Genomic DNA, 25044 nt, shown 5'->3' with positions numbered 1-25044 from the left:
AAAGTGGGGTGGGGGTGGGGGAGCAAAAGCTGCAGGGGGCCAAGGGCCAGATGATGAGAAGACTGCAGGCCCTGCCCAAGGGGGTTAGCTTTTATCTTCTAAGCAATGAGGAGCTCTTGGAGAGCTTTAAGCAAAAGAAAGCTCTGATCAGACATGTGTTAGAAAGATCATGTTGATAGGAACGTGGGCAGTGGAATGAGGGAGGAAAAAGATGAACACAGGATGACCAATTAAGAGGCTGTCATAGAACAAAATGATGAATCCTAAACACAGGAGTGGAGAGACAGAGAAGAACGGAGTTGACAAATTAGAAGATGAGCTCTTCAGGATGTGGTAACCAAGGGAATATGAGGGAAAAGACAAGGCCAGGACGACTCATGAAGCAGAAGCAACTGAGGGGCGTGGACCAAGCAGGCAGCACAGGGAGAAAGACGCATGTGGCACTCAGGAGGGGACAGACAGGTTGAGGTGCCCTCGGGGCAGACCACTAGGAGTGTGGACTGGGAGGAGGTTCAGACCGGATATGGAGATCCGGGTGTCTTCAAGACAGAGGTGAGTGGTGGATGAGCTCACCCAGGGAAGACGTCAAGGATGACGTGAAAGGGACCAAGCCAAACCAGAAGCTAAGGACAAAGAACAGAGAACCAGCAGAGCAGGCTGTGGAGGCTGGGATCTGAGCAGCTGGAGGAGAACCGGGAGCCGACCCAGGAGAGGCACGCTCAGCAGAGCTGAAGAAAGCGAGGCCTGAGGTGGGAGTTCTCGCTGCAGGGAGCAGTCAGCTGGGCATTGGCAATGGCAGCCAAGCAAAACAATTAAAACAAGGTGCTGACAGCGCAGCTGACAATCTGTAGTCACCCCAAGAGGAATTTTATGGATTTTACCCCCAACAAGCTCGCTGTCTCACTTCTTGGACAGGCCTTTCCCTCTCCACCCCGGTCTCACTGTCTTTTATTTCAGAGCATGATCATACCTGACGTCACATTCTACGTCTCACACATGTAGACATCTGCTTCACGACAGCAGAGACCTTGTCCTGTTTCACCTCTATAACCATGATGCCAAGAGCAGTGCCTGAGAGGCTAAGCGCCTTGTACCAAGTCCCTTGGTGCATTCGAAGCAATAAATAATTAGTGAGTACATAACATACTACATGCCAGATTCTGTGCTACGATGCTGGGGATACAGTGAAAAACAAGACAGAATAGGAGCCTGCCTTTGGAGCTCAAAGCTGGAGGTAATTGGAGAGAAATGCCAAGAGTTTAAACAAAAATGACATTATAATTGTCATAATGCTAGCACTGGAATCTGACTCTCATGCCTTCTAGCGCTATTTTCTTTCCAAGCCCAAGGCTGCTGCCTTCAACTAAATTTTATCTGGGGAAACAGTTAAAGTAAGTGTTTGAGGTTTGGCCTTAGTCTCTTCCAGACTTCCCACACTTCTTCTGCCCTTTCAATAGACTCCTAAGAAGTGGAAACACCCACTACAGCCTCTGAATATTTAACCTGAGGGACTCGATCTATCTCTAGTCCTTCTACATTAGTAGGAGGAAAAATTCCAGACACAGGCAAGATAAAGTAGGAAGCAGCATAAGCCAGGGATTATACAGACCCGGGTTCAAATCCCTTGTAACCTTGCATAGTTACTCATCTATGACTTATTTCTGGCTGAAATAAGAATACTATCAATAATTCCCCCCACATAGGTCATTGCAAAGATGAAATGGGATGATACACAATAGCACTTAGCACTGGACTTAGTACATAATGAGTGTTCAATAAATCATGGCTCTAAACCAGTTACAACTGTTGCTTTTGTTACCAGCTCTCTAACTGCTATATTCACGCAAACCAAGTCAAAAACTACTTAGAATTCAAACCAAAGAAGGTACACTCAAAATACTCAGAGCACAAATTGATACATAATTAAATCATGACTGGAGGAATTATCCTCAAGTCCCCATACTTGGATAGACTCTGTAGTAAGAAGGTTTATTTCAATTTTTGGTCCACTCTGTTTTCTCCTCCAATTTATACAAATGCAACTACTTCCCCAACAGATCACATCTTGTCTCATGGCAAGGGTCCAAACATGGGCTGGATTCCGTGGTGCAAGTTGTGGCAGAGTTATGAACACCACACCTCAAAAGGGAGCATAAGAACACAATCACAAGCCCAAGGTACACACAAACTCCCAAACACAGCTTGGCTCCAAAGAAGGAAATGAAAACTGGTCACAGCATGCTTTGCCTGCCTCAAAGCTAAAGCAAAGGTTATTCTGACAAGCAAGAATCTAAATCTTATGTGTCTCCCTTCTTTTACTACCCAAACCTTCTATGAGCGGTCTATTTTTGTAACATCTCAATTCTTTAACCTTCATTTATGTCCAACTCCATGTAACCTGGCTTCCTCTTCCCTTCCCCTCTTGTGACATTACATTTCTCAAGGCCATCTGCAAAGACCTTGTCACAAATTCAGCAGCCTCCCTTCAGGTCCCTTCTCCCTGGTCCCTGCTGCCCCATTCTCTTCCCTTCCTGGGACTCTCCTCCATGGCCTCTGGGTCTCTTCCATCTTCTTCCCATCCCACAGTTACGCATATTCCCCACAGCTCAGCCCACTGCTCATCTTGGGGAGACCGTGTTTAATCCTATGGCTTCCATTCCACATCTCTAGACTTAATCTTCTCAGGCCAGGCTTCAGCCCTGCATTTCCAATTCTCTGCTGGACATTTCTTATGGATGAACCACTGTTATCTTGAATTCAACATATCTAAAACCAGATGCATCAGCTACTCCTTTCCACCCCCAACATCTACATTTCTGTCAAAGATACCACTGTAAACAAGCAAGCTTAAACTTTCATCCTCTTTGACTCCTGCCTCCAAAGTCTAAGAAGACTGAAAACGCTATTGGTTCTCCCTTTGCAGTATCTCCTCCATTGATCCTTTGCTTCCATTTTCACTACGTTCACCGCAAGACCTCATGCCTGGATGACTGCTGCTGCCTTCCAAAAGGGGCCCATGCCTCTTGTCCAGCTATCAGATGAATGTTCCTAAAATGTAAACATCACTTCTGCCACTTCACTTCTTTATCCAAAATAACTTCAATGGCTTCCCACTGCCTTCAGGATAAAGTCTATGTGCCTTAGCCGGGCATTTAGGGTCTAGAAAAGGAGTTGGCAAACTACATCCCACAGGCCAAATCCAGCCCACCACCTGCTTCTGTAAATAAAGTTTTACTGGAACACTGCCACACCCATTCATTTCCATATTATCTATGGCTGCTTGCATGTTACCACAGCAGAGTGGAGTAGCTGTGACAGAGACCACATGGCCTACGAAGCCAAAAATATTTAGCATCTGGTCCTCTACAGAAAAAGTTTGCTGATGGACTAGAATCATCAGACGCCAGCAGATCCCACCACAGTTCTTGCCCATGACTCCTTTCGACGAAGATTTTGCTCCTATGGGACTGCTGCTAAGCCCACTTTGTTTACACCTCACCTCTATGTTCTCAAGTCCCGAAAATCTTCTTTCACTCCTCCCTGGACTTTTTTCAATCTAGCTTGCCCTTCAAAACAGAGCCAAAGCTCCACCTCTCCATAAGGCCCGCTGCATCCATCCCCCGCACCCCTTGGTTCCCCTCCTCTGGCCTCCCTCTCTGCATCTACCACAGAAACCTACAGTGAGATTTCACTTTTCCTATGTACCCCTTCAGCCTGTGCTACAGGCTTCTCCAGGTCCAGGGCTGGTAACCTCCACAGAGAACTTGCCAATGATAACTACCTTGCCTTTCATTCCAAATACCAATCCTCGATAGCATAATTTGGTAAGAAGGCATCAAACAAACTTACCAATGAAGGCCCAGGATTCCACATTGGAAAAGTTAAGCTTGGGTCCAAACGTATACACTCTAGCCAGCACCACCTAAAAGCCAATGAAATAAAAGTTTAGCTTTAAATTCATAGCACCCAATAAGTTTTGATTTACCACACTCCTGGGATGCCCATTTCTGCTTCTTTGCCTAGAAAATCCCTGCTTGTCCTTTAAATCCATTGGACAGTTTTTCCCTGTAAGCCTCCCCAGTGTTCCAGGCAGGCCAGGCACCCCCTCCTCTCAGCACCCATGGAACTGTGGTGGCATGCCTACGGTAACACATGGCACGTTGTGGCATAACTTCTTGTTTAGGAAGGAGAGGGGGTTTCTCTAGACTGTAGGCTTTTTAAGAGAAGAGACCTGTTAAATTCACCCCATCCCATACCCCCAACTGCCTAGAACACTACGGGCACTTAGATGATCCTCAATAAATACTTGTAAAATGGATGGAAAAATAACCTACTCAATTCATTGACACATGCTTGGATATCTAAAATTCTGCTAGGCCAGAATTTTCACCATAAAAACGAATGCCTCAACCCCACTGCTTTTAATAGGCAATGGTTGCCTATTAAATGGTAGCCTCTGATGGTTTCTGCCCAGGGGAGTGTCATTCCAAAGGTGTGTATTTAGATTAATTTCAAGGACTAATGAAATTAATCTAAATACACACCTTTGGAATGACACTGCCCTGGGCAGAAACCATCAGAGGCTCCCAGAATCTAAGAAGGCAGGCCCAACTCCACAGCCAGGATGCTGGGCCTGCACCAACTGGCCCGGCTGCAGTCTCAGCTTGCATGGTTTCCCCCGATAGACCCTACCATCCAGACAAACAGGACTGATAGTTCCCAAAACCCTCTCAGCTGGACGTCTTCCTCCACCCTTCTCCACATTACCTCCATCTACTGAGATGGCACATCCATTTCCAACATCATATCCCGGACCAAGTTCATGATGGGGCCCCAAAGAGTGCTCTGTTTTTTATTTAATCTCTCTCCATTTTTAATTGTGAGAAAATACATGTCACATAAAATTTACAGTCTTAACCATTTTTAAGTGTACAGTTCAATGGTATTAAGTACATTCATATTCTTATTCAACCATTACCACAATCCATCTCCGGAACTCTTTTCATCTGCAAAAATGAAACTCTATACCCACTAGATAACAACTCTCTCTTCCCTCCTCCCCGCAACCCCTGGCACCCAATAAGTTTTTGCCAAATGAATGAATACACAAATGAATGAAGGTATGAATGAATCTGACTCAATCCTCCCCACAAAAGCCAGAAGCACTGTTTCCTTCTGCTGGATTCCTACGGTACTATCTTCACATCTTTCTCAGATTTATTTCAATAAATCTTAAATGATCCCTTTTTGCAAAATTATATTCTCCTTCTGGGAAGGAACTATGACTTATTTGCAAAGTTAAGCTTAGGTCCAACAGCATACGCATTTGGCCTGTCTTGCATTTTGCTACATCCATTGGTAAAGTCTCAGTCCTTATCTTGCAGCTTTGACACCAGTTAATCATGCCCTCTAGCTCTCCTGGTTTTCCGGCCACCTCACTGGCTTATCTTTGCTTATTCTCCCTCATCTCCCCACCTCTTATGTCAGAGTGTTCAGTCCTTGTTTTCATCTCTTCTCTGTCACTCCCTTGGTGATCTCAACTAGTCTCCTGGATTCACACATATCACCTCCATGCTAATGATGCTCAGATTTCTCTCCAAGCCTGGACCGCTGCTCTGAACTCCTGACCAGTATATCCAACTGCTTGTGTCAAGTAAGAAGTAGATGGGAGCTTTGTGTAAGATATGGTAGGTGTCTCAAACTTAAAGATGTCCAACACAGACCCCTGACGTGCTCCTCCCAGCGTTGTGTCTGCCTCAGTTTAAGACAATGTTCTTCCAGCTGCCCAGACCAAAAATTTGGAGTCATTTTCATCTCCTTTCTCTCCCACTCCGCATCTAATCCTCACTAAAACTGGTTCTTACCTTCAAAATGTATTCAGAATGTGACCATTTCTCACCACCTCCACCGTCCCCATCCTAGATTGCTGCGACAGTCTCCTAATTGGTGCCCTGCTTCCCTGCTGCTACTCTTGGAGTCACTCTACCTCCACCCATAGTCTATTCTGAACAGAGGAGGAAATCTGGTGCAACATGAATCAGATTGTGTCATTTCTTTCCTTAAATCCCTTAAAAGCCTTCCCAGCAAGGATGATGCCAAAAGGACGAATGTGCCTAAAGCAGACTCGCGGGCCTCAGGGCAGGCTGGGGGCAGGAGAGTCTCCAAGCCAGTGTCTCCCTCTCCCCAACCTATTTCTCCACTGGCAGTCCTGACTGTATCACCTATCATCTGATTTCTCAAAAAAGGAAGCTCTTTAAAGGGAGGGAAATGCAATCAATCAGCTTCCTTTTCCAGCTGGATACCACAAGAAGCCAACAACACTAACACTTCTGAAGAAGCAATAAGGTACATCGAGTCTGCCAACACTTAATAGTGTTTCCAAAGATAAGGCTAGCCCTCCAGAGACTCATTCTTTATGCCCTTGGTGGCAGTGGGGAATCCTCCATAAGACCCCCTTCTCCCTGCCTCCATCTGGCCACCAAGTCTTGCCTGTCTAACATCTCTAGGACTCTATGCCTGTTCTCAACCTCACTGATGCTGTCGCTAGAGGTGAAGTGCAAATAAAGTAAGTCAGGATTCTAAGCTAGCTTAGGCCTCATCAGCGCTCCTTGGAGCTACAGCAGTGGCCTCCGAACCCGCCTTGACACCTCTTGTCATTCACTTCCAACCACAACCCCATACAGTGTCCAGAATGATTTTAATAAAACCTAACTTTGATCAAGTCCCCTGCTTTAATCTCCATGAAGAGTTCCTGCACTGCCAGACTACATATTCTTCAAAATCTATTACAGTAAGCCATGGTAAACAGTCTTTTTTATCTTCCCCAGATGCATTTTGTCTGCCTTCTCCTTTAAAAGACTCTGGTTGCCCCAACAGGGGTGGGCAGACGATCCGGCCTAGATTAGAACTCTCCACTCCCTTGCAACAGTGACGGGTCCAAAGGCAGGCACATCACCAACCTGGGCCAGTCAGAGCCTTTCCCTTAAACTGATACCTAGATGTAGAGAAAGGTTCTCCCCCTTCGCTGGGATTGTAAAACTGAGGCTGCTGGTGGCTGTGCCCCCTCAGGCAGGGCAGCCTGTCTGCAGTAGAGAGGTCTGATGCCAACACACAAAGAACAGAAGGCAAGGAGCCAACTGGACCGCTGGCAGCATCAACTCGCATTCCAGAACTTCTTCCTTTTGTGCACTCCTACAGCATCCTTCCCAGTCATGGAACCAGTAACTACCCACTTATGCCTCAGCTAGCTGGAGTCCCAACAGGCCCATCACGCCGTTTTCTGTATCTGTGCCTTTTCCCACGTTGTTTCCTCTGCCCAGAATGCACACTCCCTGGATTCTTACCCAGCAGCCAGAATTCCTCTGCCCAGAATGCACACTCCCTGGATTTTTACCCAGCAGCCAGACTTCCTCTGTGAAGCCTCCCCTGAGGGGAAGCACAGCAAGTCCAGTCTTCCAGATCTGCTCTACAATGCCTAGAATACACCCCTCTGCCACGCTTAGACCCCTCCCTCTGTCTCTGTTATCTCAGAACCAGCTAGCTGCTCTAGCTAGAAACCTCAGACCAACCTGGTCTCCTTGCACTTCCTCACTGTCCTCATGGAACTTCCTGTCCTTCTTTCTGCTGAAGTTCTGTCACGGCCAGGACCTCAGGACTTCAGGACCTCCTGCTTGGACACAGGCAGCAGCCACCTAGGCTCTCTCCACTCCCCTTCTTCCCATCCCCCTCCCACTGCTGTCAGGGCTGAGCCTCCACGGCCCTCCTGCACCTACAGAATGGAGCCCTTGCATCTAAACTAGCCCCGACCTATATGCTCCAATTTCACCCAACCATTTCCACTCCCAGCAGGATGGAGCAGGTGCACTTTCCCTGATTCCACCTGCTAAGAACAATGAAAACCCCTGGGCATTCTATGCTAGATGACTATAAGAAGACTTCAAATGGCAGTCTGAAGAAGGCAGACCAGCTGGGACCTCAGGATCCAAGGAACAACACAGTGGTGAGCTTCCTGCATTTCCTTTTCTGCGTATAGCTCAGACCTGGAACTGAGGAGACCAGCAACTCAGAAATGCCAAGGAGCACAAACAGAAAATGCCCCAACAAATCTCCCTGTTTCAAGACAGAAAACTTGTAGATAATAACCACTGTATTTCAGCCAAACACCACACACACACACACACACACACACACACAAAACCCACAGTCCTACTCACAACCATGCCAGCAAAGTGCAAGTGGCATCTACAACAAATCCACAGCTGACCTTACACTTAATGGTGATAGGCTGATGCTTTCCCCAAGACTAGGAACAAGGCAAGGATGTGCACTCTCAGCACTCTTGTTCAACATAGGACTAGAAGTCCTGGCCACACAATCAGGCAACAAAAAGAAATAAAAAACATACAGATTGGAAAAGATGAAATGAAACAATCTCTATTTGCAAGTGATACAATTGTCTATGCAGAAAATCCTGGGGAATAAACAAAAAAAAATTTCTATGACTAATTAGTGAGTTTAGCAAACACGCAAGATACAACATAAAAACAAAAAAAATCAATTGGATTTCTATATACTAGCAATGAACACATGGATACCAAAATTAAAAATACAACCCCATTCGCAATCAGTAAAGAAAAAAAGAAAGAACTATCATTTCTCTCAGCTAGCCATTCTATGGTTTAGCCACTTGAGGCCATCTGTGCCATGAGGGCAGGGATGATATATTGTTTTGCTCTCCAGTCAAATAAAATACCTAGCGGGGGCCCAGCATCTAGTAGGTGTGCACTATCTGTTTTCACAGCTCATGCCCTGCCGTCTCTAAGATGAACTTTCTTCCCCATATGCTCCCAGTGAGATCATGGTCTATTAAAAAGTCCCATCTCCAGTTTCAGCCTTGGCAGGTCATGACTGCCAAAGAAGTACGTGGGAAACAGTTTCCGCTCCCACTCTCAAACACAGAGCCTTTTCCCTTAAACTGATACCTAGATGTAGAGAAAGGCTCTCCTCCTTTGCTAGGATTGTAAACTGAGGCTGCTGGTGGCTGTGCCCCCTCAGGTAGGGCAGCCTGTCTGCAGTAGAGAGGTCTGATGTCAACACACAAAGAACAGAAGGCAAGGAGCCAACTGGACCGGTGGCAGCATCAACTCGCATTCCAGAACTTCTTCCTTTTGTGCACTTTTGTGGGTTGTTACCCTTCAGCCAGGGCGTCACCAGTGTTTGCAGATGGCAGGCATTGGAAGTGGACTCCAGTAGGCATATCTCACCCCCCTAAAGGGCACACTCAGTCCCTGCCATGTCACTCTAAAGGGGTCCCAAGGTTTGACCCAAAGACCCCAAAGTGAGACAATTCCCAGTGCTGCCTCACCTCTGCTGTGTGCCAGGAGGGACTCCAAGTGCCCTCTCCGTGTCTGAAAGCTTAGTCATGAATGGGAATTGCCCATCTGTGCTGAAAAAAGTATCACAGAGTGAAAGAGGTTATGGAGGACAGGTCAGGGCCCAGAGAACACTCAGATATCCTTTTCCAAAAAATTTCCCCTCTTGCTTCTGAGGGTAGGAAGTGAGACTAATACTCATTAGGCAAAGCCAAAACCTCAGAATAATCTTGACTCCTTTCTTTCTCTCATGCCCCACTACCAATCCCACAGCAAAAGTTGCTGGCCCATCTTCAGAACTGATCTCAAATCTAACGGCTTCTCCCCACCTCTACCACCCCAGCTCAGGGCCAGCCCTTCTGGTCACACCCCCGGATAACACCCGCAAACGCCCGCTTCTCCCCTGCATCCCCCTTGCTCCCTCAGTCCACTCTCAACACAGCAGCCAGAGTGAGCCCTGTGAGACATGCCTCAGATCCTGTCGTTCCTCCTTCAAAACTCTATGTTCTGGCTCTGCTTGTTATTCCCAAGGCAACCAAATCCTTACAGTGACCCCAGTGGCCTGGCCCTCACAACTCCATGCCCTCATCTGCTCCCACTCTCCTTCTCTCCTCCCCACTCCATTCCAGCAGCCTTTGTCTTGCTGCTCCTTTTGTGTAAAATGCTCTTCCTCCAGCTAAACACATAGCTCACTTCTTCACCTCACTCGCTGCAACACACCATGCCATGACTTCACCAGAACCCACTTCCTTTTTTTAGGCGGCACATGGCCAGACTTTCTTTCCCAGCCTCCCTTGCAGTCAGGAGTGAACATGTGACTGAATTCTGGCCAGTGGGTGGGAGGGAGGTATGCTTCCTCCAGACTGGTCCATAAAGCCTTCCTCACAAACTACCCTCTCCTCTTCTTCCTCACGCTCCAGCATTTGAATGCAAAGGAAACTAAGGCCCTTGAAGAAGGCAGAGACACAGGATAAAAGGAGTCTAGGTGCCTGGATGACTGCAAGGAAGGCTGCCTACTAACCAGGAGCAGCCACTTTGGAATTTTTTCTGCAGAGAAGTGCAGTTTTGTTGTGTTGCTACACTGAGATTTGGGGGTTTGTTTGTTAACCTAACAATTTGTTGTACTCTCAATGAGGCCTTCTTTGACCACTCCTCAAAATCCTCCCACTTCCCATCTGACCTCCTTGCTTCATTTTTCTCCATAGTTCTCATTACCACATAGCATAATGTATATGTCATTTATTATATGATCTCTACCTCCCCAAGTTAGAATATAAGCTGAAGGTGGGAGTTTTGCCTTTTTTCCCTTTGCTGTACACCCTGGGTCTACAACAGTTCTCAGCCTGTTGCAAACAATCATTTGTTGCCAATGAATGAATGAATGGAGCACATGGAGTCTAAGGTTAGAAAGGCCCGCTTAAGCCCAGCTCTGCCATGTACTAGCTATGCAACCTGGGGTAACTTACTGTATCCCTTTAAGGCTCATTTTCTTTATCTGTAAAATGGGGGAAGTAATAGTACCTACCTCAAAGAAATTGGGAATAATTAAGATCATGAACATAAATCCCTTAGCTTAGTGCCTGGTAACCACTCAGGCTCTGTACATGATGACTGCTATTGTTAATCGGCTTGAGGCCAGAGGACAAGACTGGGTTTCAGCCCCAAGCACGGTCAGTGGCAGGGCAACATCTCGGAGAGGAAGAGGCTGAATGGATATCTACAAGCACAAACTCTTCCGGAAGAAATCAAGACAAATACATAGGTAGTGAGATTCAAGAGCTGCCTAAAAGTTCTCAGTAAATTGCCAACAATCAGAGGAACCTGCCAAGTGGGGGCAGGGGCGATGACAAGTGTGTGCGGAGTCTGCAGAAAAGTGCTGCTTGTGGAGCGAGCACCACCCAGATGACGAGAGATCACTTTGTGCCTTTTAAGAAACAATTTTCACAGCAAAGCTCAAGAAAAGAGAGAGGCCTCTTGCATCATGGGGACAAGGTAATAAGGCTATAAAAATGGAACTCAAATAAACCACACACAGAGCCCACATGGGCCCAATTTTCCAGGGAAAATAGCGATTGCACAGCATTTAGATGGGGGAAGTCACACTTGTGCCTCAGCATAGCAAACAGCTTTCAAAAATCATTAGGCTGCAGAAAAGTCACCAGGTTTGCCAAATTAGCAGTGCCAGCTCTCACCTGCCCCCTCTGTCACACTCACCTCTTTCTACAGATAAGAGGACAGGGACAGTGATACTCATCAACAGCTATGATCCCCCAGGAACACGCAGCACTCTGCAGCCAGGACAGGACACCACAGCAGCTCCAGCCTGGGTCACCCTGCTGCCCCTCTCCCGAGGCCCTCATAGCTTTCTCCTCGGCCCAGACCTATTCCTCAGGTCTCACCTCCTGGGACTGTCTGCAGCTCTGGGCCTCACTGACAAACTTCTCCTTAAAGCTCTGTCTTCCTGTGGCCCCTCACGGCTCTCACCAAACCCTCCTCCCATCCCCACCTCTCCAATCCCCCTCATCTCCATCTCTGGTCTCTTTTCCACCTCTGCATTCCTGAGTGTTGATAATCCCAGCCTCTAAACATACGGCATCTGTCCATCTTTCTGATTCTAGTGACTGTTCTTTACCCAAATCAGAGGCAGGACAGCTTCATGGTCAGAAGCACAGAGCCTGGAGCCAGATGAACTTGGTCTGATCTTGGCTCCACAGCAGTGTGATCCTGGGCAATTAATTCCTTGCTATTTATCTTAGCTTCCTCATCTGTAAAATGGGGATAATAACAGTACCTCATTTGGTTCATTGCATGGATTAAGTGAGTTACTACATATAAAGCTCTTAGAACCATGCCTGGCACCTGATACTCTCCATAAAGTGCTACTATGACCATTACTACAGGCATGCAATTCTTCAGCCAAATCCCAAACATTGCCCCATGTCCTTCCATCTCCATCTCCTCTACTCAGGCCTTTTACCTTTGCTGAGAATGTCCAGCCTCCATTTCAGCCTGTCCTTCAAGGTGTTGACAAATGCAACTAGTTCCATAAAACCTTTCTTGATTCTCCTGCCCCTTATCCCCACCCTGCCCAGCAGTGAGGTAGAACTCCTCCCTTCTCTAAAAGGATGGAGCTGACTCTCCCAGGGCCCCCTTCTTAATCTCCCCTGAATAACCATTGGTTTTAACATTGCTTTATCCTTCCCACTCCCTGGTCATGAGCTTCTCAGAAACAGGGGTGCATTGGGTTCTTTCTCCCTAAACTTTTAGCCCTTGCAACCCTATATAGTGTAAACATTTGCTGGTTTAAACTGAAATGCAAAGCTTACAGCCCAAGTCTACATAATAAGCCACCAGAGACTGAAACAATAAAAATAACAACAGACCGGGCGCAGTGGCTCATGCCTGTAATCCCAACACTTTGGGAGGCCGAGGCAGGTAGATCATGAGGTCAGGAGATTGAGACCATCCTGGCCAACATGGTGAAACCCCATTTCTACTGAAAATACAAAAATTAGCTGGGTGTGGTGGCACGTGCCTATAATCCCACCTCTCGGGAGGCAGAGGCAGGAGAATCGCTTGAACCAGGTAGTCAGAAGTTGCAGTGAGCCAAGATCACGCCACTGCACTCCAGCCTGGTGACAGAACGAGACTCCATCTCAAAACAATAACAACAACAACAACAACAGATCAGCAAGTCAGAGGAAGCCTTCCCCATCATTCCAAAGCCAACACATACCTCAGGCTCAAAGCAGTACTGGGAACCAAGTCAGTGTTGTCTGTTTGTCAATTTCATTCTAGTTATTTCCTAATGACCAAAAAACCAAATCCTTTCAGCAAGTCTACAACCTGCTTCCACTACTAAATGGCATTTCCAGAGAGGCTCATTTGGAATTAAGGAGACATGTTTTTTCTCGGAAATCTTATTTACTTTTTCTTGTTTTAGGGCATTTCTAAAAATATCCTTAAGAAGAGATCACTGTTTGTTATGTTTTCATCAGATGCAGGAATACAGATCTCTTTGATTTTCACAGGTAGATTGCTCCTTCCAAGGATTTATTGGCTCCCTTCCACACTCAGGAACAAACAAGTCACGAGTTACTTGTATACACACAGTCTTTCACTTACAACTAATTCCATGTTACTGTTTCCCTGCTTCCTCATTCATGAAAACCCCAACATAGATGATTCCTAGCATTTTAAGTAAATTTTTTATATATCCTCATGACATTCTTCTTGAAAAAAGAAATTCTGATTCTCTATTAAATCTTGGGCCATTGCCATTAGCTAGACAAATGCCAACTAATGAAATGATTCCATAATACACAGAGATGGCTTAATGTAGCATTAGCTGAAAGAGCAAAAATTAGAAGCAATCTAAATGCTCCATAACAAGCTCATGGCTTACTGAAAACATTCCCTTGATAGAATATTATACGGCCATTTTAGATGGCCATAGGGAAGACGAGGGGCCCACGGAAAAGGGCTGGGGCATAATGTTAAGAGTAGAGAGGCCATAGTGCAGGGGAAAGGCCAAGATCAGGGAAAGGCCAAGGTCAATGCAGGAATTCCATCCTCAAACAGCCATGAGGAATGGGAAGGGAACTTTCCCTATGTTTGCAGAACGAATCCATCTCTGGATGAGCGAACAACTTTCAGCCCCTCGGACACTCAATGTCAAGCTTGGTCCTCTCCAGTGTGGCCACCAGGCTCCCACCTGAAGGCCCAGCTCTCCTCAAGTCTCTGAGGCTAATGCTGAGCAAAGGCAGGAGGGATTTGCTCACTTGCTGCTAACCTGGGAGGTAAAGAAAGTGAACCAAGAAACTGGGCACCTCAGCCAAGGCCTCCGACTTCTCAGCCCCTTGTCCTCTGTTGGTTCAGTTGAAACTCTGCCACCCCAAAGGTGCCTGAGAGCATGGGCTCTGCGTGCCACGTGCAGGTCCCCAAGACAACTCCACCACTGGAAAAGAAAATGACTCTAGAGCTTCTCTCCCAGGGGCCCTCTCCCTCACCCCACCACAATCCCCAGTGTGGACCCCTCCTGCCAAATACAAGAGGCCAAAGTCATTGCCCTGGCATTACAGTTTTCCCCCCATGGCCCCAAACCACCTACCTAACCATGGCTCCCAAGGCACCTACCTAACCACCCCTCCCCAGGTATGGCAGGGGCAGCTCTCCTATTCCTTCTGCCACCCCCAGAAGCTATGCTCCCTTCACCAACTCAGATCCCTTACAGGCCAGCTCAAGCCTTTTCTCCTGCACCCTCTCATCCCAGCCACCTCTGAACACATGGGTATTACACTGCCTCCCTTGAATGACCCCAACCTCTCAAAGCCTGAGTAGCCAAAAAGCCAAACTCTTATATGTGAAACAATCAGGTCACCCAGATGCTGTCATCCAAGAGACTCCTTTCTCCAAAATTTGCTCTAAATATACCACTGGAGACTCTCATTTAAGTGGTTGCCAAGCTCTCCCTTGACACCCCTTGGGAGGGCGCACAAACATCAGACGGCAGTGATGCTGGAGCCAGGCCCCCTTGTAAGGGTCCTGATGCATTAAAAAGCTCTTTCCACCTCCCACAGCCACCAGCAGCAAGCACTTCCTAAGCTCCTACCACATGCCAGCTGGGGGTGCAGACCGCCTGAGATACAAATCTGAACAGGCCAGTCTTTGCCCCACAGGAATTCCAATTGGAACAGGAAAAAGTGTGAGATAAGCCCCACTACTGCACTGTGATAAATGCCGAGCAGACAGAGAAGGCAAAGTGAAGGGGAACACAGAGCACAGGTGGTGGTGACTTAATTCAGCCTGAGAAGGGACTGCAGAAAGGCTCAGAGAAAGCCACATTTGAGCCAGGGCCTGGACAGTTAACAGAGACAATGAAAATACTGGCATCCATGTATTAGGTGCTTCCTGTGTGCTGAGCACCGTACCCAATACTTTACCTTTGTGCATCCAAACTCATTCACTCATGCATCACTGAACCCCTACTGCCAGGCACCAATCCAGGCACTGGGGATACAGCAGTGAACAAAATTAACACTGGTGCCTGCCTGCATCAAGCTTATGTTCTGTTGAGAAATAAATAAATAAATAAATAAAAATAAACCAAATAAATAAGGAAAACGTATCATATATTAGATGGTGATAAGTGCTAGGAGAAAAAATAAAGAGCAAGGGAAAAAGGGAACATCTGGGGGGCAGTGACCCAGATGGAACAATTTTAAATAGGGTGACATTTGAAAAAAGACCTGAAGAAGGTGAGCTAACTAGCCATACACACCTCTGGGGGAAGAATGGTCCAGGCCAAGGGAGCAGGCAGTAGGGAGAGCTTAAACAGGAAGCATGCCTGGTGTGTCTGAAGAACAACACGGATTCCACTGTGGCTGGAGCGGAGCTAGAGAGGGGCAGGTAGGAGCAGCATGTACAGCTGCACAAGTTGTGCAATGCATAAGTTGGGGAGGAAGTGAGTGCCACTTACATGCACCACAATGACCACAATGAGCTGTGCAGAACCCAGCATGATCAACCATACACCATGGCCTTGGGGTGGGAGATGAGGTCAGAAGTACCAGGAAGCTCTGAGGGCCATGCTAAGATTTGGCTTTTCCTCTGACTGGGACAGGAAGCTACTGTGGAGAGGATTCTGAGCAGAGGCCTGCCCTGATCTGACCCTCGGTCACAGGATCACTGTGTAAAGAATGCACAGTAGCGGGATGAAATTGGAAGCAGGAGACAGCTTTGGAGGCTACTGCAATCACCACACTCAACTACAGTCTTATCCTCATGGTCCCATGCAGTAGGTTCCATGAGCACTCTTTCACAGAATAAGAGATTGAGGCTCAAGAGAGATCTGGTCACTTGCCCAATGTCACTCAGCTAGGATGGAAAGCAGGGGGAAGAAAGCATTCCAGATGGAATGAACAGCATAGGCCATGAAGCAGGAGCTTGGCAGGGCCTAGTACACTTGGGAAAGGGCAGGCTCACAGTTTGGGATGCCCAGAGCCTCCCCTGGGGACACATGGGGACACACGGCAAGGGCAATGGGCGAAGGCCTATCTGCAGCCTGCCCACCCTCACACCAATACCCACCAGCAGCCCTCATGCTGGCACTGCTCCCTGGACCAGAGCAACTGCCTCCTAACCCATCTCCCTGCTGCGCTCTTGTCCTCGTCACTGCCGGCCCACAGGCAGCGAGAATAACCCTTAAAAACATAAATCAAGTATTATTTTCTTGCTCACAGCACTCCAGAGGCTTCCTATGATGCCAGGCACACAGTAGACTCTCAACTGATGCTGGACAAATGGGCAACTCCTTCATCCCTACAGCCTTCTCCAGGCTTGTCTTGTCTCAAAACCAAGGTAAGAATAACTTCTTCCTTTCCTCCTTAGCACAGGGAGGTGACTCCATGCTGAAGGGAGCAGCGGGGCTCCAGCCAGGTGTAGCTCATTCAGACCAAAGCCAGAGAGGGGAGCCATTCAAACAAACTAAGGGACCACTTACATATTAAACTTATTTTTTTAATAAAATTGCTTACTACAGCGCAAACTGGATGTACTTTACCACGCTGTGGCTATGTAAGAGGAGGGCTGCAGAGACACCTGGGCTGTAGAGACTGCAGCAGGCACACTCCACATGGGAGCCCTGGCACCCTGAGGCCAAGCAGCACCCAGGTACCAAGAACTCCTGACAACACTGTCACAGGCAGGAGGACGGTGCAGGAGCTGCCTGACACTGACAGAGCCACAAGTGCAAGATGGGACACGAACGGCTTCCCCACTGAGTCTGACTATGAATTTAAGGGGCAGAGCTGATGGCCATATTCTCCTTTACATGCTGATTACAGTGAGCCCCAAACTTATCTTGGAAACTGGGAAAAACTGTGAAACCAAGGCTGAAACAAAACTTCACAAATTTAAGCCAGAGAAGATTTGGAACAAAAAGTATACATTTCCCAAAGGGTCACTACCACTCCCAGGGTTTAAATCCAGGCCCTCTGAGGGCCACATTCACAAGGGAAATATAGAAACATGTAGGTACACACATGCATGTATGTAGATACATTTTTAAAGGAGGGTAATAACAACCAACAAAATGAGATAGTAATAAGCTCCCCTTTCCCAAGTAAACAGAATCTAGTAACAAAGAGTCTTCCTAGTGGGACTGGAAGGAGTATTCAACCACAGCATGAATGACTTACTCTCTGGTTAAAATCGGTCTGTGGGTGGGAGAGGAGCGAGGAAAGCTCTGAAAGCCATGTGATTCCCCAGACCCCTTCAGGAGGCAAAGAACTTACAGATTCCCATACTGCATCAGACAGGTATGAGACAAGCTTCAAAGGCTTTGTTCTTTGAAAAGGAAGACGGGGGAAAGGGCTGGGAAAGCCCCATCACTGATGTTTGCAGGAGGAAGGGTGCTGAGTCTCCATGGAGTGAGGGTCCTGAGGGTTCCCAGAAGGAGGGGACAAAAGAGCAGGACAAATGGCCAAGCCTCTAGACCTGACAAAGAAGTACAAAGGCAGACTCAACAAGGATGCTCAGGGAAATCGCCTAAGTTTGCCTGACACCAAGCTCCTCTGGGTAGTCCATAGCCAAGCAGACAGTGCTGCAGAAAGGTCCTGTGAGCACTGGTAATCAAGAGTTTCAGAAAGGCTAACACCAAGGCAAAAATATTCTTATTGCATGCCAAAGCCAGACTCTGAGCCACCAGGAAGGGAACTGGGGGTGGCTGGGTGAGAGGTAGGCAAGGAGGAGTTAATTAAAATTGTTCCCTGAAAACACCAGCCCAATATCCTTGCTGGAGGGGCCCTGAGATGCTGGTATCTCATTAAAAGTTGAAAATAATAGGAGAGAAAATATAAGCTTGCCTTCAGACAAAGCTGCAGCATGCATAAATCTGGACTCTTGTATGCAAATTTGCTCCGTGTTCTTTAAAAAACAAGGCTATTCACCTGGGGCAGTACAGAGATGGGCAACTGGAGTGACCAAGAGAGCCAGTCCCTAGCTTATGCCCTCAACTTTTGCTATCTCCATCTGAAGGCCCCAGGCTGGTCCAGACTGGCTGAATGGGAGAAGCTCAGCCCTCCCAGGGGGTCTCCTCCACCTCCTCCCTTCCCACCAGAAAGCCCAGAGGACACATAAGGAGCCAGACCTTGCAATCAGGGACATAGGTTCCTATCCCAACTCTGGCCCTCCCACTTCTCGACAAACAGGCACCTGTAACCTCCTCTGGGGCTGTTCTTACAACCTGTAATTATCTTCTTCATTGATTCCCCTGCTAATCGTCTCTCTCTCTCTCCCTCTACCACTAGAATGAAACTCCCATGACAGCCAAAGCCATGTCAGCCTTGGTCATCAGCCAGCATCTAGAACAGAGGCCGCCACATTGAAGGTGCTCAACAGATGAATGCATGCCCTGGGAACTGTCTTCAAACACCAAGCAGCCATCTTCAAGAGCCACTCCTGAGCCTGCCCTGCCAGCTGTGGGCCAACTGCTGCTGGACGGATGGCCCAGTGCCTTCACCCAGGGAAGCTCGGCCAGCTCAGCACCCCTAGCCCTTCCCTGCAGTCTTGACTGCTTCTCTTCACCTCATCCCAGGAGCACTGCTTAGGCCACTCACCTGAGCAATGATAAAGAGGAAGAGGAAGCTGCACAGGGACAAGGACAGCAATGTGCTCTCTTCAGTCTACAAGAACACTGGGGGAAGAAGCCACAGCCAAATCAACAACATTGTGAACATGAACAGAGAACACTGGAAACGGCAGGGGCCCGAGAGAGCCAAGGACAAGGTCATGCAATCCCAGGATAAGAAAATCTGGGGACCCTGAGGTACATATGAGTACAGGATAAAGAGAAAAAAATGGTGACACAGTGAACAGGGAACCCACAAAACTCATTTCCTTAAGTAACTGTAATAAAGGCTAGTCAGATTCCAGGACGAAAGTTACTCAGGACATCTTTCCTAACACATTATAAGCCCTTGGCTTGTTTCTTGATTTCCAGAAGGAAAGCATCATCTTTATAACAAGTTCCTCAATGCCTCACTCAGAAAAGAATCTGCATAGGTCTGAGATAGTGTGACAGTTTATAGTCCAAGCCAGGTTGTGAAAAATAAAAATTCGTGATTTGGCTTGAGAGTGTTAATTTGTGAGACTAATTTTTAACTGGTCTTTCATGATGATAAAAGTAATTCACACTCATTGTTGAAAAATAGGAAACCACAGAGAAGGAGATGAGAACAAAAGTCACCTCTAATTCCATGAGGTGAGAACCACTATTGATATTTCAGTGCATTTTCCTCCATCCATGCATGAGATTTTAAAAGAGTTTAGAGCACACTGTGAATATAATTTCAATTCCTGTTTTTTTCCAGTAAAGTCCATCTAAAAACACTCCGCAGAGTTCCAAGAAAGAAGTTCTTTCCTTAGCAAATGAACAAATTAAATAACAAAATGAACAATACAAACCCTTCATGAAGTTAAAAGAAAAAGAAACAAAACTGATTATTCCACTGAGCCCCCATTTTCCTACCAAAAGGAAAAAAAAATCACTATTGCTAGGCCCAGAAGATAGAAACATTAAGCTCTTTTTTGTATCCTCTTATTTATGTTACATTTTCTATTAATACATATTGTTTTGAACAAGTCACACATTTTTTCCAAATCAACAGAAGCATTTTATAACTGCATCTTATCATTTTCAAGCAAGAAGTCAAGTTTTGGTGGCCTTGGGAAGGTTTCATCTTCTAACCTGCCCATGGACCAAATCATTTAAAAATGATTAGTTCACATTCATGGGCTATACCTCCACTTCTGTTGCACTTGGTTACCTACACAGAGGAATGAGCAAATGGCCTTGCCAAGGACATACTATGTGTCATGTGCTACCCAGTAAGGAGCTGCAGACATCTGCCCATGTGTTTGTTAGGTACCCGGTTTTACACATAGGCCCAAGGCCTTGACCAGTGGAGAGCAGAACCTTTCTGCCTGGTAGAGAAGGCTGTCCAGGATTAAGACCTCCTTAGTATAATGCATTTTTCCCAACTCTTTTAATAGTTCACATTTCATTCAACAAATACACCCACGGCAGGCCCTGGGCTGGGCAGACACTGTGCACATCTCCATGGGGCTGCAGTCTACACAGTACTTCCTCATCCTCTGGTCTCACACTAAGCCTGGGAGGCAGGAAAGGCCATCACTGTTATTGCCATTATCTAAATAATAAAGCAAATATTTATGGGAGTTTTTTGCCCCAGGTTATGAAGTAAAAGGGCTGGACTCAAACCTAGGTCTTCTGACTCCTAGTCTAAGTGCTCTTTCTACTGATTCAGTCACACTGGTGAATTTCCTTTTGCTGACAACCTAATGTCTTCTGGGTAATTCACATTCCCTTCCATGCCTGGGTGCCCCCCACTGCTTAGTTTCAGAGCCAAGAGCTTCCCCGACCTCTAGATGGCTGCACATGCCCTGGTTTCTGTGTGCCTGCTTAGATTCTCACCCTTGACTCAGGCATCTTCCCAACTCTACTGACAACAGCTTCAAACTCTACTTATCCCTTCCATCGCCACCACAACACAGCAGACTGCTAGCTTTCCTCATTCAGTCCCCTTGCCACCCTTAAAAACAGAGATTTTGCTAGACTCATTGCTTCCCAACTAAAGATATCTCCCAGTCTTCTTTGCAACTATATGTAGTTGCAAATTCTGGCTACTGGAAAAAGAGAATGTGCTGCTTCCGGGTCTTTCCCTTAAAAATGACTGGATGTGTGCCCCCTTGGGTCTTTCCTCTGGGAGATGGTAAGTTTTTACCTTCAACCATCAAATGGAAGCCATATGTTAAAAATACTAGGTCTGGACCACTATCTACTAGGGACTAGTACATGAGAGAGAAAACTTCTACCTGGTTTCAGCCATTGTGTCTGTGGGTCTCTTTAACAGAGGGACTTACCTGGTATCCCAACTAATACAAGAAGCTTGAGTGAGACCAGGTGTCCATTCTTCTAGCAAAGCCCCTTGCCACCAATTAAATACTTTATTTTTCATTTTATTTTATTTTTTTTTGAGATGGGAGTCTCGCTCTGTCGCCCAGGCTGGAGTGCAGTGGCGTGATCTCGGCTCACTGCAAGCTCCGCCCCCCAGGTTCATGCCATTCTCCTGCCTCAGCCTCCCGAGGAGCTGGGATTACAGGCGCCCGCCACTATGCCCAGGTAGTTTTTTTTTGTATTTTTAGTAGAGACGGGGTTTCACCGTGCTAGCAGGATGGTCTCGATCTCCTGACCTCGTGATCTGCCCGCCTCGACCTCCCAAAGTGCTGGGATTACAGGCGTGAGCCACCGTTGACGGCCAATTAAATACTTTAAAGGGGTGAAAAAAAAGTGTTCCATTCAGTTGTCTTTTGTGGAAAACTTTTAAAATATGAGATTACCAGGATCTCAAAGACAATTTATGCTTAGGTCACAGAAAAAACTGAGAAGACCCAGAAAAGCAAATCAGCCTCCAGCAGAAACAGTAGGGGAGAGAGCTCTAAGTGACAACCACAACCAGTGCTCTTCTTTTAGCAGTTCACTCCATTCCTAGGAAAGGCACTGAAAGCTGAAATGATGCAAGCCAAGGCTAATGTCTCCATGGAAACTGTTACAATTGAAGCTGGTGTTCCTGACCAAGAACTCGATGGCCAACTTTTTCAAGAAATTACGCAAACTCCGTGTTTTATTATCTATTAAAGCCTTGGGATTTTTAAAGCTGTTGGACCAATGATATCCCACAAAAGATATGTGTGTATTCTGTATCATACAGAGTATTCTGTATCATACAGAGTACACGTCAATTAAACCTAACACAACAACCAATCATGTGACCTTTTATTTACTCTGATTCAGTAACAGTGTATACCACAAAGAAGTTCACTTTAATAATTCCCGCCGACTTCTAAATACAGTGAATCAGAACATTTAAGAACTTCAATAGAGAAAGCAAAGATGAAACTTGAATAGAGAGTAAATTAAGTCACAAAAGCAATACTTAAGTGCTGCCTCTGCCGCTGACCAGTTGTAGAACCCTGGACAGTTGCTTAAATTCTAAGCAATTTCCCAGTCCACAAGAGGAGACGTCATAACACTAGGAGATGTCATAGACTAGGAGGCATCTTCCCAACTCTACTGACAACAGCTTCAAACTCTACTTATCCCTTCCATCACCACCACAACACAGCAGACTGCTAGCTCCCCTCATTCATTCCCCTCACCACCCTTAAAAACAGAGATTTTGCTAGACTCATGGCTTCCCAACAAAAGATATCTCCCAGTCTTCTTTGCAACTATATGTAGTTGCAAACCCTCATAGGGTTGTGATGATGACTAAACAAGACATTGTATGTAAAAACTACTTGTCAATTACACAGGAATGTTCTATGGTATTGTTATCAGAATCACAGCATTTGGAAAGGTTTTTACGGGGTGACTTTGATGAACATCGAACTTGGCCTTTAAGTAGACTACAAGCTACCAGTTACTCTTTGAAAAACTGACCGAGAGAAATTTCTTTTGCTGTCTTTAAAATTCACCCACATGCACTAGCTGGCAAGAGTTAGTCTTTCTGCTGCATTCACCACTGGCACCCATTTGCTCACCAGCCAGAGTATCCAGGAGGATGTCTGTCACAAGCTATGAAGAAAAAAGAGCTGTGCTGAGCTGAGCCTCTGTGTGGCAACCCATCCATCAACCAATAACACAATCAGAAACCTCAAAACCAGAGACGAGAAGTATTTTCAGGTACCAGGAAAAGAGAGAAAGAAGAACATAGCAGTTATGCATCCAGGCACTGGAGTGAGACCGTTCTGAGTTTGAATCATGGCTTTTACACTTAGCATGTATCAGCTGAAGCTCCTCTGAGTTTCAGTCTCTCTAACTAGAAAACAGGACTGACATTACCCACCTTATATGAATACTGTAAAGACTGAATGAGAAAAAGTATGTAAACACTTAGCACAGTTGCTGGCATATGGTAAGTAGTCAAGGTTAGATACTGCTATTAATAATAATAATAATAATAATAATAATAATAATATATACACTTGTAATGCTGGCAAAAATTTAGATTTGGCAGATCTCCAGTCAGGCTTTGCAGCCAGGTATTACCTGGACAGCATGCTGGCTCAGCCATGAATCCCCCAGGCTAATCAAGGTTCCTCTGGATCACTGCCTAATGCCCCAGGGCAGATGAAACATCCAAGAATGCCAGACTGGCCAGCTGGCTAGATTCTGACACTTGTTTTTCTGGTTCACAGCTGCCTGTCACTATCCTGAAAGGTGTCTACAGGTAATAGATTCACATGGCTATCCATGCCTAACTTTTCCGTCCATGCCCAGGCTTATGGGGGTGAAATGTAATCATCTTTAAAACATGGCCCTATCCCAAAGGATATGAACAGACATTTCTCAAAAGAAGACATTTATGCAGCCAACAGACACATGAAAAAAATGCTCATCATCACCGGTCATCAGAGAAATGCAAATCAAAACCAAAATGAGATACCATCTCACACCAGTTAGAATGGCGATCATTAAAAAGTCAGGAAACAACAGATGCTGGAGAGGATGTGGAGAAATAGGAATGCTTTCACACTGTTGGTGGGAGTGTAAACTAGTTCAGTCATTGTGGAATACAGTGTGGAGATTCCTCAAGGATCTAGAACTAGAAATATCATTTGACCCAGTGATCCCATTACTGGGTATATACCCAAAGAATTATAAATCATGCTACTATAAAGACACACGCATATGTATGTTTATCATGGCACTATTCACAATAGCAAAGACTTGGAACCAACCCAAATGTCCATCAATGACAGACTGGATTAAGAAAATGTGGCACACATGTACCATGGAATACTATGCAGCCATAAAAAAGGATGAGTTCATGTTCTTTGCAGGGATATGGATGAAGCTAGAAACCATCATTCTGAGCAAACTATCACAAGGACAGAAAACCAAACACCGCATGTTCTCACTTATAGGTGGGAACTGAACAATGAGAACACTTGGACACGGGGCGGGGAACATCACACCCCGGGGCCTGTCAGGGGCTGGGGGGCTGGGAGAGGGATAGCATTAGGAGATATACCTAATGTAAATGATGAGTTAATGTGTGCAGCAAACCAACATGGCACATGTATGTATACCTATGTAACAAACCTGCGCGTTGTGCACATGTACCCTAGAACTTAAAGTATAATAAAAACAAACAAATAAACAAAAAACATGGCCCTATCCAGTAAAGTAGTACACATCAGCACCCACTTGGTGGACAGCGCCAGATCCTTAAACATGCCCTGGAGGTAGGGGAACTTTCTTCTGGTTCTCCTAGGCTATTCCTGTAAGGGCCAGTACATCTTCACTATTAAAACTGCACTGCTGCTCCCTGCAGCCAGGGAGCAACTTTACAGCTTCAAAATGCCTATTCTTTCCTTAGCTCACACAAGCATCACACATCCACTGAAAAGGGCTCAACAGGAATTGTTATACCTGTTCCACAGATAAGGAGTCAGGCTCAGTTTGAGACATTAAGTTATTTGCTTTGGCTATATGGTGACTAAGCAGCAGAAGCAGCCTAAAATGCAGGTCATCTGACTCCTAATCTGGTGCTCTTTCCAGAAAATGTGGGCATTTGTTTTGAAACAT

At 46.2% G+C, this 25044-nt stretch overlaps 1 protein-coding gene across 14 annotated transcripts in view; it reads right to left on the bottom strand.

Moving 5' to 3' along the window:
* The window catches only part of BMAL1 (basic helix-loop-helix ARNT like 1), a 108813-nt gene that overhangs the window by 72728 nt on the left and 11041 nt on the right, over positions 1 to 25044 (bottom strand). For all 14 annotated transcript variants that reach the window (XM_063710981.1, XM_055356504.2, XM_063710977.1 and 11 more), the window contains one exon: positions 3850 to 3922. Coding sequence is in view for 4 of the 14 variants with exons in the window: in XM_063710977.1 (XP_063567047.1) it covers positions 3850 to 3873 (24 nt within the window). In the remaining 10 variants the exon portion in view is untranslated. Of the gene's footprint in view, positions 1 to 3849; positions 3923 to 25044 lie in introns of those variants that run through there.

This window comes from Gorilla gorilla, chromosome 9, assembly GCF_029281585.2.
Source record: "Gorilla gorilla gorilla isolate KB3781 chromosome 9, NHGRI_mGorGor1-v2.1_pri, whole genome shotgun sequence".
NCBI classification, from domain to species: Eukaryota; Metazoa; Chordata; class Mammalia; order Primates; family Hominidae; genus Gorilla; species Gorilla gorilla.
Note: the sequence above shows the minus strand (reverse complement) of the source record. Positions and strands in the feature narration are given on the sequence as shown.